Source organism: Falco peregrinus, chromosome 9, assembly GCF_023634155.1.
Source record: "Falco peregrinus isolate bFalPer1 chromosome 9, bFalPer1.pri, whole genome shotgun sequence".
Classification (NCBI taxonomy): Eukaryota; Metazoa; Chordata; class Aves; order Falconiformes; family Falconidae; genus Falco; species Falco peregrinus.
Genome location: NC_073729.1, coordinates 20725599 through 20740226, shown reverse-complemented (window position 1 = coordinate 20740226; position 14628 = coordinate 20725599). Strand labels below are relative to the sequence as shown.

General features: G+C 46.5%; 1 protein-coding gene across 6 annotated transcripts in view; it reads left to right on the top strand.

Moving 5' to 3' along the window:
• Positions 1–14628, top strand: part of PLCB2 (phospholipase C beta 2) — a 61769-nt gene that overhangs the window by 34435 nt on the left and 12706 nt on the right. For 3 of the 6 annotated variants that reach the window (XR_008748763.1, XM_013304030.3, XM_027795233.2), the window contains 17 exons: positions 49–149; positions 832–998; positions 1197–1343; positions 1661–1818; positions 3793–3875; positions 4268–4352; positions 5721–5892; positions 6757–6854; positions 7587–7683; positions 8620–8704; positions 9135–9259; positions 10304–10458; positions 10900–11064; positions 12171–12270; positions 12544–12648; positions 13660–13745; positions 13842–13938. Coding sequence is in view for 4 of the 6 variants with exons in the window: in XM_013304030.3 (XP_013159484.2) it covers positions 49–149; positions 832–998; positions 1197–1343; positions 1661–1818; positions 3793–3875; positions 4268–4352; positions 5721–5892; positions 6757–6854; positions 7587–7683; positions 8620–8704; positions 9135–9259; positions 10304–10458; positions 10900–11064; positions 12171–12270; positions 12544–12648; positions 13660–13745; positions 13842–13938 (2026 nt within the window). In the remaining 2 variants the exon portion in view is untranslated. Of the gene's footprint in view, positions 1–48; positions 150–831; positions 1344–1660; positions 1819–3792; positions 3876–4267; positions 4353–5720; positions 5893–6756; positions 6855–7586; positions 7684–8619; positions 8705–9134; positions 9260–10303; positions 10459–10899; positions 11065–12170; positions 12271–12543; positions 12649–13659; positions 13746–13841; positions 13939–14628 lie in introns of all 6 variants that reach the window. The other 3 variants (XM_027795231.2, XM_027795230.2, XR_003557088.2) reach the window with 2 other exon arrangements.

The window sequence follows — 14628 nt, the reverse complement described above, 5'->3', positions numbered from 1 at the left end:
AAGCCTTCATGGGTCTGTGATACTGACGTGTCTTTACTGCATTCTCAGAACGATGCCATCAACCCAGAGGACTTCCCTGAGACCGTGTATAAAACTTTCCTCATGAATCTGTGTCCACGGCCTGAGATTGATGAAATATTTACCTCACAGTAAGTTTCCTTCAAGCTACAGCAAAGAACTGGGATCTCTTGTGGCAAAAGAGAGGGAAAAAGGAGGGGCGAGGTGATTTTGTGCTACGTGGTTTGTCTCAAGCCTTAGAAATGCAGGAAGCCAGGTCACAAAACAGTGCCAGTGCACTCAACACTTTCACTCACAGCCTGAAGAAAAGGATGAGACCTCACGGTGCTGCAGGGACTCTTTCTTAACTGCCACCATCAGGAGGGCTGATTCCCGATCAGCACTAGGTCATGCGAATGTGATACTGCATGTGACTTGCACCAAACAAGGCCATGTACAGCATGAGAACCATAGATCCTCACAAATAGCCAGTGGCTTTTGGTTTTTTTCAAGTAGCTAAATCTGTGACTTCCTAAATGGACTTGGCTTTGTATGGAAAGCAATTCAGTGTGCTCTGAAATTCAAGTCCCTTTAGAGTTTTAGTCAGAGGCTCAAATACGTACAGCCTCCTTACAGAATTAGTAAGAAAGAAGAAGGGCCACAGTGGGAAGCATCATTTATGGGAAGAAAAGTAGACAAAACAGAAATGTGTGGGCCCAGGGAGGCAGGCACCCATTGCCTACCTGAGGAAGGACCAACCTCTCTTTTGTGAAAAGGTTTTCTGGGTAGTACACAGGCCTTAACCTGTGCTCCTCTGTACTTCTCTCACTTTAGCCATTTAAAAGCAAAGCCCTACATGACCAAAGAGCATTTGGCGAAGTTTATCAACAAGAAGCAGCGAGACTCTCGCCTCAATGACATCCTTTTCCCACCAGCCAAACCTGAGCAGGTGCAGAGCCTGATAGAGAAGTATGAGCCCAGTGGGATTAACATCCAGAGAGGTGAGTCTTGTTCAGCCCAGAAGTCTTGCTGTAGAGGTGGCATGGAAGTAGGAGAGGAACTTGCACCTTCTGCTACTCTGACTTTCCAAGGAGAGCAATCAGCCCAGTTCTCACAAGCCCCTGCGTTGCAGTGCACTGGCAAGGAGGTGCCAGAACCATTTTGTGCCGATGCTATTAACAGCTTTGTTTTCCATGTAGGGCAGTTGTCTCCAGAGGGGATGGTCTGGTTTCTCTGTGGCCCTGAGAACAATGTGATAGCACTGGACAAATTGGTGCTGCACCAGGACATGACCCAGCCGCTCTCTCACTACTTCATCAATTCATCACACAACACGTATTTAACAGGTATGGGTGGTTCCAGCATCTGCCTCAGCCCCAGCGCTTATGTACCACCACCAGGGGTGGAAGAGTGGTACTGACAGGCAGGCAGATGTATCTGCCCTGAAGTTTGGAGGGCCGAGAGCTGTAATGCACTGTGAGGGGCTTGGCAATTAAATGTTGTGTGAGAAGGAGAAATGTCAGCCTGTTACTGAGACTGTCTTGTCAGTCTGCCACGTACACCTGCCGAAGGGTGGCAGAGATTTCTGTTGCTCCTGTTTTATGCAAAAACTGTCCCATGTGAGCAGGTAACGTTGAGCCTCCCTCCTTCTGCTCTCCTCCAGCCGGTCAGTTTTCTGGGATCTCTTCTCCTGAAATGTATCGCCAGACACTGCTGGCTGGCTGCCGCTGCGTGGAGCTGGATTGCTGGAAGGGCCGTCCTCCGGATGAGGAGCCGATCATCACTCACGGGTTCACCATGACAACTGAGATCCTCTTCAAGGTATGGAAAGCATTTTCTCCGTGGATGCTTTCCCCTGCTTGGCTGTAGACTGATCTCTGAGGAGGCTGGCTGAGGGAACTGTCAAATGGATGGGCTGAGAGCAAAGATGTTTGAGAGGAAAAGATTGATGGCAAGATGACAAGTGAATGAATGTGTAGAAAGAATGAAAGATGAACAAGTACGCAATAGGTTGGAGTCTGTGTACATTTTTGGAGTGGGAGGACCAGAAGAGAGGTTGCTGGCTGGATGAAGATGAATGAATGAAGGAAATGCAGGCAGTCAGGTAGAAGCGATGGAGAGGTGGTTGAGCAGATGTGCCCACATGCACAGGGCTGTGTAGCCAGATGGATGGATGGACACAAACCATGAGGATGGTGGATTTATGAATAGATGCACGTTAGAGAAACAAACAGGGTGGCTTTTAGAAAGCAAACCATTAAAATTGGTTTATTTTCTAACTGGTCTACAGCAGGTTCCTGTGGCTTACAGCCTTACGTGGTGGCACTTTGGAAGAATAGGTTTCAATTACATCCCAATTACATGAGTGTGTGGAGTGCGTTCAGTGGAGGAACTGCCCTCTAGCATGTTGGGCAGATGGCTTCCATGAGGAGTCAGCTCCCAGGCTTCAGAAGCAGAGTGCAAAGTCTGCTTCTCCCTTGGAAGTTTAACCACTTGGCATTTAACCACAGAAGCTACAAACATCTTGCAGGTTAAAAATCGATGCATCACACTTATTTTTTATGCACTCCTTTCTTTACACAGCTGCTGCCAACAGGCAGAGGCACTTCAGATTCTTTTTAAAGCTGTTCATTCTTATTCTGTATCTTCCCCCCAGTTCCCAGGCTTCACTGTTACTAAAATATTTTGGGGGCTGGGGGAACCCAATCCTTAAGATCAGAGGTATTGTCATATTCAGTGTCAGTAATTTCCCAAATCCTGTTGTGCCACTGCTGCTTTTTGCACAGCAGTTCACTACAGAGAGGAGAAATAATGACAGCTGTAGCTGCTGTAATTGCAGAGTTCTGCTAAAGCATGTGACTGTACCTCAAGGAAATTACAACCTGTTAACACAGCATGTGCCCAAGTTTTAGTTTCACATAACACCTCGGTCTTCCCCTCCACACCTCTCTCCCTTTCCTACCATTGCCTGTGGCCTTTTAGTAGCTTTTTCTGTAGCTTCTCCTCTGAACCTTGCAGGTTTTTGTAAGAGAGAGTCCAAGTAGTGCATGGAGGAGCAGCTGGGGCAGCCTCCCTCAGTGCTAAGATCATGGCTGAACCAGGATGTTGGGGGGAGTAGGGGACTGTAGCTGCAAAGCAGCAAATGACACTTCTTTGCCCTATCAATTAGCAGCACCAGAACAGAAAATAGTAGAAAGTTTGTGGCAGTTTAACAGAGTCTTGGAGAAAATATGATTATTTTCTTAAATCATTAATGCTGAGAACGTTTCCATGGTACTTGCATTTGAAGTGCCAGCACTGCTGGTTACTGAACATTCTGGTTTTCTCTGCTGCTAGACAGGATTTTATAAGCAGATGAAATGACAGAAAATTGGACATGTTCAGAGGTGAGTATAAATAGGGTTTGAAACACTTTAACCTGGTACTGCATACATCTCTCTCTCCCAATTCAAAGTGCGTGTGGCAGCAGCATGACTCTCTGGCAAGGTGCTTTCACATTTGTTTATATATACCCTAAACTATGTAACAAAAATAAAAAGTCTTATTCGTACATCTTCAGCTTTTTTATGCAAGCTATTGAGTTTAGCTGCATGTTGTATCCTCTGGAGCTGGAAGCCCAGGCGGGTATGAAAAAGATGACACTTCTCACCTTCGTACTGGGAGAAAGTTTAGTTACTTTAAAGAGAAGAAGCTCCTGACAGTGATCAGTTTGGAGTCCATTCAGTAGGAGGTCAGCTGCATGTCTCTGCTATTAACGGGTGCTGATCTTTTCTCTGGCCATTGTCTCCCATTTAGGATGCCATTGAGGCCATTGCAGAAAGCGCTTTTAAAACATCTCTCTACCCTGTCATCCTGTCCTTTGAGAACCACGTGGACTCGTGAGTATCTAGTGGTTGGGAGAGCAAAAGGTATACAGGCAAGGGCTGCTGGGTTTTAAATGGGTGCCTGAGCTGAAATGAAAAAATGAAACATGGATTGAGATTTCTGAAGCAACTGGAGGTGGGTCAGAGCTAAAAGGTGAGCCATAAGGTGCAGAGTGAGGGTGACCACAACTGTGCAGCCTGTTAGCTGGGGGCGGGGGGGGGGGGGGGCAGAGTATGAACAAATAGGAGCCGGCCTGGGAGGGGACTTCAATATCTGCATAGCTGTCTGAGTGAAGGCAGGAGGTGGTTTTCTGGGTAGAGTACCTAGAGCTCAAGACAGCTGTTCATGCTAAGCTCTGGCTTTGGGTATCTGTTCTCCTGTCCACACCTGCTTGATCTCTTTTCAGGCCCAAGCAGCAGGCAAAGATGGCTGAGTACTGCCGAACCATATTTGGAGATATGCTGCTGACAGAGCCGCTGGAAAAATACCCAGTAAGTAGAAATCGGGGAGGGAGGCTACTGGAGAGGTCATTCTGGAAAAATTGGTCACTCCTGGTGCTAGGAGAGGCCATAACAGATGCAAGGCCAGTGAAAGAGAATGCAATGCCATGGACAAATAAGCCTGGTTCGTAGGAGTGAGGAACATAGTGGATGGGAGACCTCTCAGTCGCAGAGGTTTTCCCAAGCACTTGCCTGACTCTAGTCTTATTTGACACTGTGACCTGAGTGACTTTGGCAACTGAGCTCTAGGTGGCCAAGTTGTACCAGTTGTGTATTTTTGTACGTGGTACTGTTTCAAATTCATCTGCCAGCACTTGCTTTGGAAAGAAACGGGAACAAGGGCCTAGTAGTGTTTCAGGCTGTTCCTACCAATGCCTCTGAATTCCTGCTTCCAACCTATGCACACAGCTAACCACACACATGGCTTTGTGCTCAGAATAGATGAGTAAAGCTCCCGATCTGCTTGACCCTCCTCATCAGCTTGCTTGTACAAGCATGTATCTTTGCGGACAGTGACATTTTTGGTGATCCCTGTGCGCATTGCTACTTTAGTTACCTTGCCAATGGACACTGATTTACAAATAATAGGCAGTGCCTGTGTTCTGCAAAGCATGAGGCAGTTCCTTGGGATATGTAGTGGAAGGGAAAACTAAGAAACCTAGCCCAAGCATCTATTTTAAAGCATGAGATCAAAAGAAGAGCTGAAAAGAAGCAGCGAGCAAACTGGCAGTTGCTTGTTGTCCAGACCCATGTCCTTGTCCGGGCAATAGGAAGAGACAGAGTGGGTGTGTGGGGAGAAACAGTTCAGGGTATTTAGCTAAAATATTAATAGGCCTGTTGCTATCTGTACAGGGAGTGTAGGACTAGAAGCACAGTCTGAGTCACACATCCTTGGCTTGCTTGAGCCACCTACTCTGGGATCTTTTTTCAAATCTGCTGCAGGCAGAGTGTTTAAATACAGCCTGAGTGCTGATCTAGGACTGAGGCTCTGGGATAATGAGAGAAGTAGGTGGAATGTGAAAGCCAGGGGTGCGTGGATGCCTTCAGGCCATGTAGATGTTCTTTTAGCTGTGGTGCAGGATAGGTGGCTGGGAAGAGCATGCCAAGTGCAGGCAGCAGAACATAAGAGGGCTGAGAGGTACCAAATGCTGGTCTGAAACCAAAGGTGAAATCTTGGAAAAAAAATCTGCACAGATACAGTGGGATATGTCAGCAGGTGGAGAAATTAAAATATACACTGGGTGAGAGATGTGTCCATGTACCAATGGCCAAAGGAATGGTACTGGGAGGGACTGGAGAGATGAGTGTTTGAATTCTGTCGTTGTGATGGAAATTCAGTACAAAGTTTATCTGTTGCAGCTGAAGCCAGGAGTTCCTCTGCCAAGTCCTAAGGATCTCTTAGGGAAAATCTTGATTAAGAACAAAAAGGACCAATCTATGTCTGGGAAGAGGCAGAGCTCTTTGAAGAAAGGGAGGAATGTGGAACCAGAAATCATTGAGCAGCCAGCCCCTACGGATGCCGAAGACACTGGTATGTCTGAAGGGAAAATGGGACTAGTACAGCTAGATGAGCCAGTCTGGCCCACTGGAGACCTTCCAAATCAGCCATTAATACTAGCCTGAGGCAAGCCAGTACTAGTCATTAATTCAGTTATCTCAAGGAGCAGCATAAGCCTGGAAGAGAAATGAAATCTTCAGAATATTTTCAAACACTTTATTCCAACCAGAAGAGACAATCAACTTATGCCCTGCCCATCAGTCAACTCTTCTGCCTGCTCTGAGTTATATGACTGCATGAGTTGGTAATTCGTTGATACACACTGGCTATTGGTTTCATGGAAGGGTGGATAATTTCTTACTGCTTATAGGTCTATGATAACCACAAATTCACCATGTTCTTCACCCTGAGGTTTGTGAAGGTTTATAGAACCTTCATCCTCACTCTGCTGCCTTTCTCCGGTCTCAAGGCTGTCACCTCTTGGGCTCAGGGAACCTGTGGTAGGACAGTGTATTTTCAGTCCCTGTCATGGTAGGAGCACCTGGAGTCATAGAAAGACAAGGTGAGCACTGCTACAGAGCACCTAGAAATGGACATTTATTCCCACAAATGTGTGCAACCGTGGTGGGGAAAATAGCATTGTGATTATCACTTGTGGGGGATGAGGGAAGCCTGCAGGAGGAATGATTTGGTCTCTTGACTCTTGCTAGTCCAGAGCGTGCTAGTTTGTATTTGGATTTGGTTGATAAAATTGTAGGATTCTTCCATTTACTGTGCCTGCATGACTTGATGGTGAGGTTTTACAGAGCTAAATGCATGGCTAATGCTAGCCATCTGCCATGTCTTGTCTCAGTGTGCTACTGGTACATACTGCTGATGTGGGCTGTGTGTGCTTAGTCTGGGCAGGTGATGTGGCTGAAGAGGAACCAGAGGAAGAGGATGAACATCTCGGAAACCTGGATGAAGAGGAAATTAAAAAGATGCAGTCAGATGAGGTACTGTCAGTTGTTTCTGTTCCTTTTCTGGGGGTTATTTTTTCTGGCCTTCAGTTTTCTCTGGGGCCGTATCATACTGAACAAAGATGAACCCAGAACGCAAGGGGGAATGAACTGTGCTATGATCAGCCAGGGACTTTCCTCCTTCCATGCCACAAGACTTTTGCAGGAGAAACTGAATGAGGGAAATTATGTTGCAAGCACAGAGTTGTTATTTCTGACTCTGCCTTTGGTATTCTGCATGACTTGGAGATAACTGCCTTCAGGGTGTTTGGAGAGGCTTACCCTTAGTCTGATAAAAGTTGTTACTGAAACATGAAGTGCTACTGCTTGAAGGGTGAAGGAGGAGGTCAGCATTCCCTTGAGTAAAAGAATCCATTTCCCATTTCCATCTTCCATCTCCCTCATATCGCTTAGAGAGGAGGGAAAACAATGCCCTTGGTTTGTCCCTGACTCCATGCTCTGAGAGGTTAAAGAGGTCCTGGACTCCTTACTTACTGACTGAGACCTCACCGTATGCCTCAGTTTCTGTTTTTTCCGAGCTACCTAGAAACTGTGCCCCTGGCCACGCTGCCCACAATGTCACTGTAGGACCTAGAAGCCAAAGAAACTGGTGTGCTCTGGTCAGGGCAGCCATCGGAGTTCTGTGATTGTGAAGCCCAAGTGTGTTTTGTTCCATCTTTAGGAAAAGTCTCTTCATATGTCTTCTCTTGGATTTTGTTTTCTGCTCAGGGCACTGCTGGTTTGGAAGTGACAGCATACGAGGAAATGTCCAGCCTTGTTAATTACATACAGCCCATCAAATTTGACTCCTTTGAAGTCTCTGCTGGTAAGTCAAAGTCAGTCCTTTCAGAATCCCAAGTGTTTTCATTCGCCCAGGAGAGCAGTGCTTTCAGATGCTGTTGTTCTCTGCCTGCCTTGGTGACTTGCTTTCACCCATTTTCTGTTGTGCTCTCTCTCTCTCTCTCCCACAATGTGTGCATGGGCTCAAACACTTCCCTTCTGCCCTCCTCCCTGTAGTAAGGAACTGCTAAGGAGAAGACAGTGAGATGTCAGATGCTGCTCCCAGTTTTATAACTGAGGATGAAAAAACCCAGCCTAGAGGCCAGTGCCATCTCAGTGGGCTTGCTTTGCTGCTTCTGGGAGCAGGATTGAGCCCAGCTTTTCTTAATGTGTGTGACTGGCCTTCCTCTTCTGTGGTGGTTGGACAGAGAAACGTCTGAAACACTGGAAATGCATGCTATTCCTTTATACACTATAGGTTCCTCTAAAGAGTTCCCACATTTGGGTCTAGCTTTGTGTAAGCTGGTTTGAGTTATGAAGGAAAAGAAAAAGAAAAAAATAGAGGAAGGGGAAACTTGACAAATTAAAGAACTTTGTGTGAGACACTGAATATTGGGATTCACTCGGAACTAAAATTCTAGGCAGGAGGTGTTCTGTAAATGACACTGAAATCCAGGAAGAGATGGGCAAAATTAGCGCTATTTAAGCTTTGTGAGCCCATCCTGTCTGTACTCCATGAGGTTTCTGTCCTGTAGTACACAACCGTGTCTCCCTGGTAAATGTAAATCACCTTTTATGGAGTATTATTCTTCAGTCCCTTTTCAAGGGACCAGAGAAAGGTAAATTGCCTTGATAGAAAAAGGTACGTGGGAGAAGGTGGGCGTAAACGGGCCAGGTGCTTCTTGGGTCTGTCAGTCCCCACACACAGAGTGGGGGCTGGGCATGCCTTTCTTCTAAATGCTTTCTCATCTCCTGTTTCTAGAGAAGAACCGGAGTTACGTCATCTCTTCCTTCACGGAGTTGAAGGCTTATGATCTACTAACCAAGTTCCCAGTACAGTTTGTGGAGTATCCTTTTGGCAACCGTTGCCCAGTGTAGTTGGCTGTGTGAGGTAGGAGAGCCAGTCTGCAGCTTGGGCGAGGCTGAGCTACATCCAGCTGGCTTCTGGCTTCAGGACCTGGTGAACTCTTCATCAGAGATACCGGGTGTACAGGTGCAAGAGGCATGGGATCTTCCAGGGTGGCTTGGGAGCTGTCCAGAGATTCTTGACAGGACGCATCCTGCTGTAGTGAACGCCAAGGCTGCCAGATGCTTTTTTTTTTTTAAGTGGAAAGGATATGGGAAAGGAGCCTGTTGTTGCCAGGGCCTCTCCTCCTGTCTGGAAGGCTCTGAGCGTTTGGTAGCAGAGCCTGAACAATTTTCATGATCTGGGTACGTGAGCTAGCCCCAGGGTACACAAGGAGTGCTCCAGACTTGTTTCCAATAGAGCAACTGCAGATATAACAAGCGACAGATGAGCCGGATTTACCCCAAAGGCACCCGGATGGACTCCTCTAATTACATGCCCCAGATGTTTTGGAATGTCGGCTGTCAGATGGTGGCACTTAACTTCCAGACCATGGGTGAGTGTCACACTGTCCTCCAGCTTCTGAGTGGGTGAGGCTGTGTGCTCGCATTCACTGTCTCTTCCTTCACTGCTATGTCCCACCGCTGCTGTTTCCCTGAACGCGTTTATTCTGTGTGCCTTCTCCCAAAGTTGTGTTCTTCTTTGACTCCATCTCCACAGACCAAAAGCACTTTTCTGGGCCCAGCACAAACCTGGCATACAGTGCCTGGGATGCTGGCCCTACACACTTGTGCATACGCGCATGTATGGACTTGCTGTCATTTAGTGTCTGGGTACCCTCTCTAGCTGCCCTGTAATGTGATGTCAGACTAAATAATGTGCAGAAATGCATCAGAAGCTCCTGCTTCCCCTGATTGCTTCCTCTTCTGCGAGGCAGCAGGCAGAGCTCCATCTGGCTACAGGACTGGCCTGTCTATGCTGTTATTTCCGGTTATTTTAACCTGAACAGGGAAAAAGAGCCTTTTCTTGCTGCACCACCAGCATGAGAAGGAAAGAAAAGCCTCCAGAGAAAGCGATTCTTTACCCCTCTTCCTTCCTCAAGGGAGTGTCATGTATAGAGAGTGTAAGAGACTAGCTGTAGGTTCAGTAGGAGAAAAAAACCAGCAGCTTTAAAAGGGAGTGAGAGACTGGTTATGAAGAGGGGTGAAGAAGGGTGCAGAAACCACAAGCCAGTGTTCTCAAGAGAAGTGGCAGAGGAGGGGAGGCCCAAAATGAGAGGGGGAAGGAGCAGAGGGACTCAGACAACTACTTACTTCGCACCCCAAAATAGTGGGTACTCCTTAAAGTAGGTTTTAATTTAGTTCTACCCATGACTTATGGTGCAATCATAAGCAAACCACTTACCTTTCTTACAACAGCTGCTGTAATATTTTTCCCTGTAGGGTGCTGAAAGGCTTAATTAGTTTTTGAAATGGCTTTGTGAGCCTTTGGCTAGCAGGGGCTATAAAAATACAGCATCCTTCAGCTCACTCGTAGCGCACAAGCCACCTGATGAGGTCCCACAGAAATTTTTCTCACTGTGTTTTTCTGTCTCTCTCAGATGTCCCCATGCAGCAGAACATGGCTCTGTTTGAGTTCAACGGCCAGTGTGGCTATCTGCTCAAGCATGAATTCATGCGGCGGCCAGACAAGCAGTTTGACCCCTTCTCTGTGGACCGCATTGATGTGGTGGTGGCGAGTACCCTGTCTGTCACGGCAAGTACAAACTGTGGTGCTGTTCCTCCCCTGACAGCCAGTTCCTGGCACCACATACATAACTGGCATCTATGTCCCCACTATTTATTACCCAGTAGGGTTCTTAGTGGCAAATGAACTCGGAGAGTCCTGTGGGAGAGTGTTACCATGGCAACTCCCAGTCTTTTCGCTATTTTAAATTAATCATAATCGCATGAAAACAGAAAATTAGCATCTGCCACACAGAAGCAGCCAAGGCTGTGATGATGGGGAGGGAGGAGGCTGGAGGAAGTGCTGAAGCAAGAAACATGGGTGGAGGTAAAGAAAAGCCTATTGTAGATTGGAAGCTGCAGTAGAAAAGATGTTTTGGGGTGGGAGAGTGACTTTGGGGTGAAGGTGTGGATGGGCTCTTCTGTTTTATTCTTTTCAGCAGTTGCTAATTATGTTTCTGTTTGTTTGTAGATACTCTCTGGTCAGTTCCTCTCAGACCGCAGTGTGAAGACATATGTGGAAGTAGAGCTCTTTGGGTTGCCCAGGGACACAAAACGCAAATACAGAACCAAACTGACCTCCACTGCCAATTCCATTAACCCTGTATGGAAAGAAGAGGCTTTTGTTTTTGAAAAGGTAATAATGTTTGATAGTAATTTAGACAGAGAATTCCTAAAGGTCCTGTTGGCCACAAGCACTGCTTCTTGAGAGGCCAGTGACAACAGAAGGAGCTCCCTTCTGGAGATCTGAGTCACAGCTTTAGACATACAAGGTGTTATGTGTTGCACGCTCAGATAATATCCAAATGACAGTATCCAAAACAACTCTCCATCAGGATTTCCCTGAGCAGACAAGGGGTAGCTGGGAACATTTCTGGAAATAATGGGCATCAAAAGTCTCGCATTTGTGATGCACTTCAAATTGAATTGACTAATCAGCTTTGAAAACTTCAAGCACCAGGAAGCAGAAAGGAATAGAACGTCTGTGGTTAAACTGTAAATGAGAAACAGACAAACTGGAGAAGTAATGGGATCAGTGGGAGGTTTTCAGTTGTGCTAGAATAGAGAAATCTGCCCTCTCTCCGCAAGAATTCAGTGGCCACTAATCCGGCTACAGGGTATGGGGGGAAGTTAAGTCAAAGGTGATAGTAACGTTTGACCTTTCTGCAGTAAGTTACAAAGGCAAAATACATGTTACGCAATTCACCTCTGTCACGCACGCAGTGAAATAGCAGATATTTTCAGCCTACTTGGGATGTGGTAGATAAATATTATCCTCATTTCAGAAAATGCTTTTCAGGCTGCAGTTCTGGCACAGTAATTTTTAGTTCATTTTATTGCAGAAGAAAATGGGGGAGGAGAGAGGCAAGAGCCCTTATGGCAAAGTCACCATGCTTGCTAAATTACGCTTCCGAGTTCATGCCCTCCTCTGGTGAATCACTTCATGGAAGCTGTGCTGTGGAGGTGTGTTGCCCCATTTTTTCTTTAGGTAAACTGCCCTCCTGTGATTCCATGTAGACTGTCCTCTGAGAAGCCTGTGTTTTGTGGAGTCTGTAGATTGAGTTGTGTCTGCGATAAACTGTAGCCTTAAATTACAAGGTGCAGAAATAGGCTGTGACTTCCTCAGAGAGATGGTATTGTTCTTTTGGAAGGAGGAGAGAGTGAAGTTCTACTTACTGAGGCTGCTAGGCTGTTAGGAGTTAGAGGTGATGACATTGGTGCCTTACTCTGTTTTTCCCTTAGATCATGATGCCTGAGTTGGCGTCTCTTAAAATTGTGGCTTGGGAAGAAGGAGGGAAGTTCATTGGACATCGCATAATTCCCGTCATTGCAATGCACTCAGGTAAATTTCTTGGAAATTCCTTTAGCTTTTGTGCCCTTGAGACCTATTCATTGGAAGCTGTAAAGAAAACAGGAATATCTGCATGTTTTGCTACTTAATCTCCATTCCCATAGGCAGTGCAGCCTTCAGATTCGTCCTGCTGTAGTCTTGGCTTAACTCCATAATACATTCACCATGCCCTCCTGCGAAGAGGGACTTGTTTTACTGTCGGAGCACACAGCCCAGAAGGGACCGGGATTCGGCCAGCTTACCTCTTCTGCTTTCTGCTTTCAGGCTATCACCACGTTTGTCTCCGCAGCGAAAGTAACATGCCACTCACCATGCCTTCTCTGTTTGTGTACCTGGAAATAAAGGACTACGTTCCTGATGCTTGGGCAGGTAGTACATGTTAGAATGCACGTGGGGGGATGCGCTGCCTTTGTCCGGACTCAGATCTAGAAGCATTTTTCCAGCCCCGGGGTGCTTCCCTGCTGCACCCTTAATTCCTTGTCAGGGTGGGGCTTGAGCGCGGGCCAGCATCCCGTCACAGCCTTGCTTTCATCAGGGAAAAGCGGGTGGCTGCGCTGTAGCTGCGCCTGGTTCCCTGTACAGGCCGTGGCACTGCCTGACGTGCAGTGCAGATGTCACTGTCTCCCAGGTTTGGGATGGGTCAGCCTCTTCACTGCTTTTATTCAGAAGCAGGGAGAGGTTTCCTTGAGTGAAGAGGTGGTAACTCTCAGGGACTGTTGAGAATAGGGTTTTAGGGAGTACAGGAGCGTTCTTCTTCCCCCTTTGAAGAGAGGGAGGTTCTTGCTGATACTGAGGTAGAGTGATCCTTTAAAAAGGGGATGGTCAGACAGTGAGATATGAATCAGGAAAGAAGCCCCAGCTGAAGTATTAACGGCAAAACTTTTTAACAATCATGATCAAAGCCATGCAGAATGTAACAGCATCAACCACAGAAGTTCTTACGAATACTTCTCATGTTTACTCTCTCTTCCCCTGTGTACAAATGAACCTTAATCAGGGGGGAAATCCTGCAAAATTATTGATTTAAAGACATGTTTGTAAAAAAAGACCAGGTTTGTACAGTACTGGACTGGAACTGGAGCAGGGAGCTGTGCAGGTTAGGAAAATCTTAACCTGGCTTTGGATTTTGGGAGCACTACGCTCTTTTCAGCTTCATAGCCCTGAGCATCAGTTGTGAGCCATCATCTGAGAATGGGACTGAGGTGGAAATGGTCCCCTCCTTTGTGCTGTCAGGGAGAAGCTTCTGCAGGCAGAGAATACAAAATACCCCTTCTCCACAATTTCCTGTCCCAGGCCAGAAAGGAAACCAGAAGGCAAGGAAAATCAGAGTGCAATGAGGTTTTTGATAATCCGAGTAAAGACCTCTTCTTTTTTTTGTAGATCTGACTATTGCTCTCTCCAACCCCATTAAGTTCTTCAGTCTGCAAGACAAGAGATCAGTTAAGCTAAAAGATGGCTCAGCGGAGGTAAGACTTTCCAAGGTCTGTCATTGTCTCTAAAATACATTGCATGAATCAGCCTGAAATAATAGAGCTTTGATTTACTTCTGATCTTTGTTTTAGAGGCTTGGCACACAGAGGAACTTCCCATCTGCTGAAACTAATGGGGTACAAGACTCCACTGGGAGGTTCAGCATTCCTCTTTCTAATGGGCCTGCAGGTAAAGCTGTGGATGTGGGGTGAGCTAAAAGGGGAAGCCTGTACACTCAAAAGGCTGGAAACAAGCAGTGCTGGGAGGGTGAAGATCCTTGGTAATGGGGTCAGAACCTCTCTGATCAAGTCACCAACTTAAATTCTAGTGCTTGTCATAAATGGCAAAATTTGTAGTTATCCCCTGACTCCTGGGCCGGAGTGAGTGTGACGTGCATACTGCTTTTATTCCACAACAGAAAAGTAATCTCAGGTATCTACTGAGAATACCAGTAAACAAGCTGAAGGCCCAACTGGCGCAAACACATCTGTCCCCTTCGAGGCAGGGCTAACATACCAGGGTAGTACTGCTCTTCCCTGTGCTACCTTACGTGTATGCTGAGGACTGTGACAGATGACCTCAGTTTTTCAGGTTCAGCCCTGGGAGATAACTACATTAAGAGGGAACCACTGTCCAAGGAAGAAGTGGCCTGTGACAGAGATGTAGTCTCTTTAAGTGTAAAATCAGAGTTTGGACATGGATTTTGAGCAAAGACATGATAATTCTGGGTATTTCTGAGACAAAGCTTCTAAGATCTGGCTTGGGTTTATCCCACAGTACGTCACTGCCCTTCACCTCTTTGTTGTTCTTTTCAAGGGTCTCTCTTCTGTGGATTACTGTTGATTTCTGACATTTAAAATATGTTTTTAGATCCCCCTG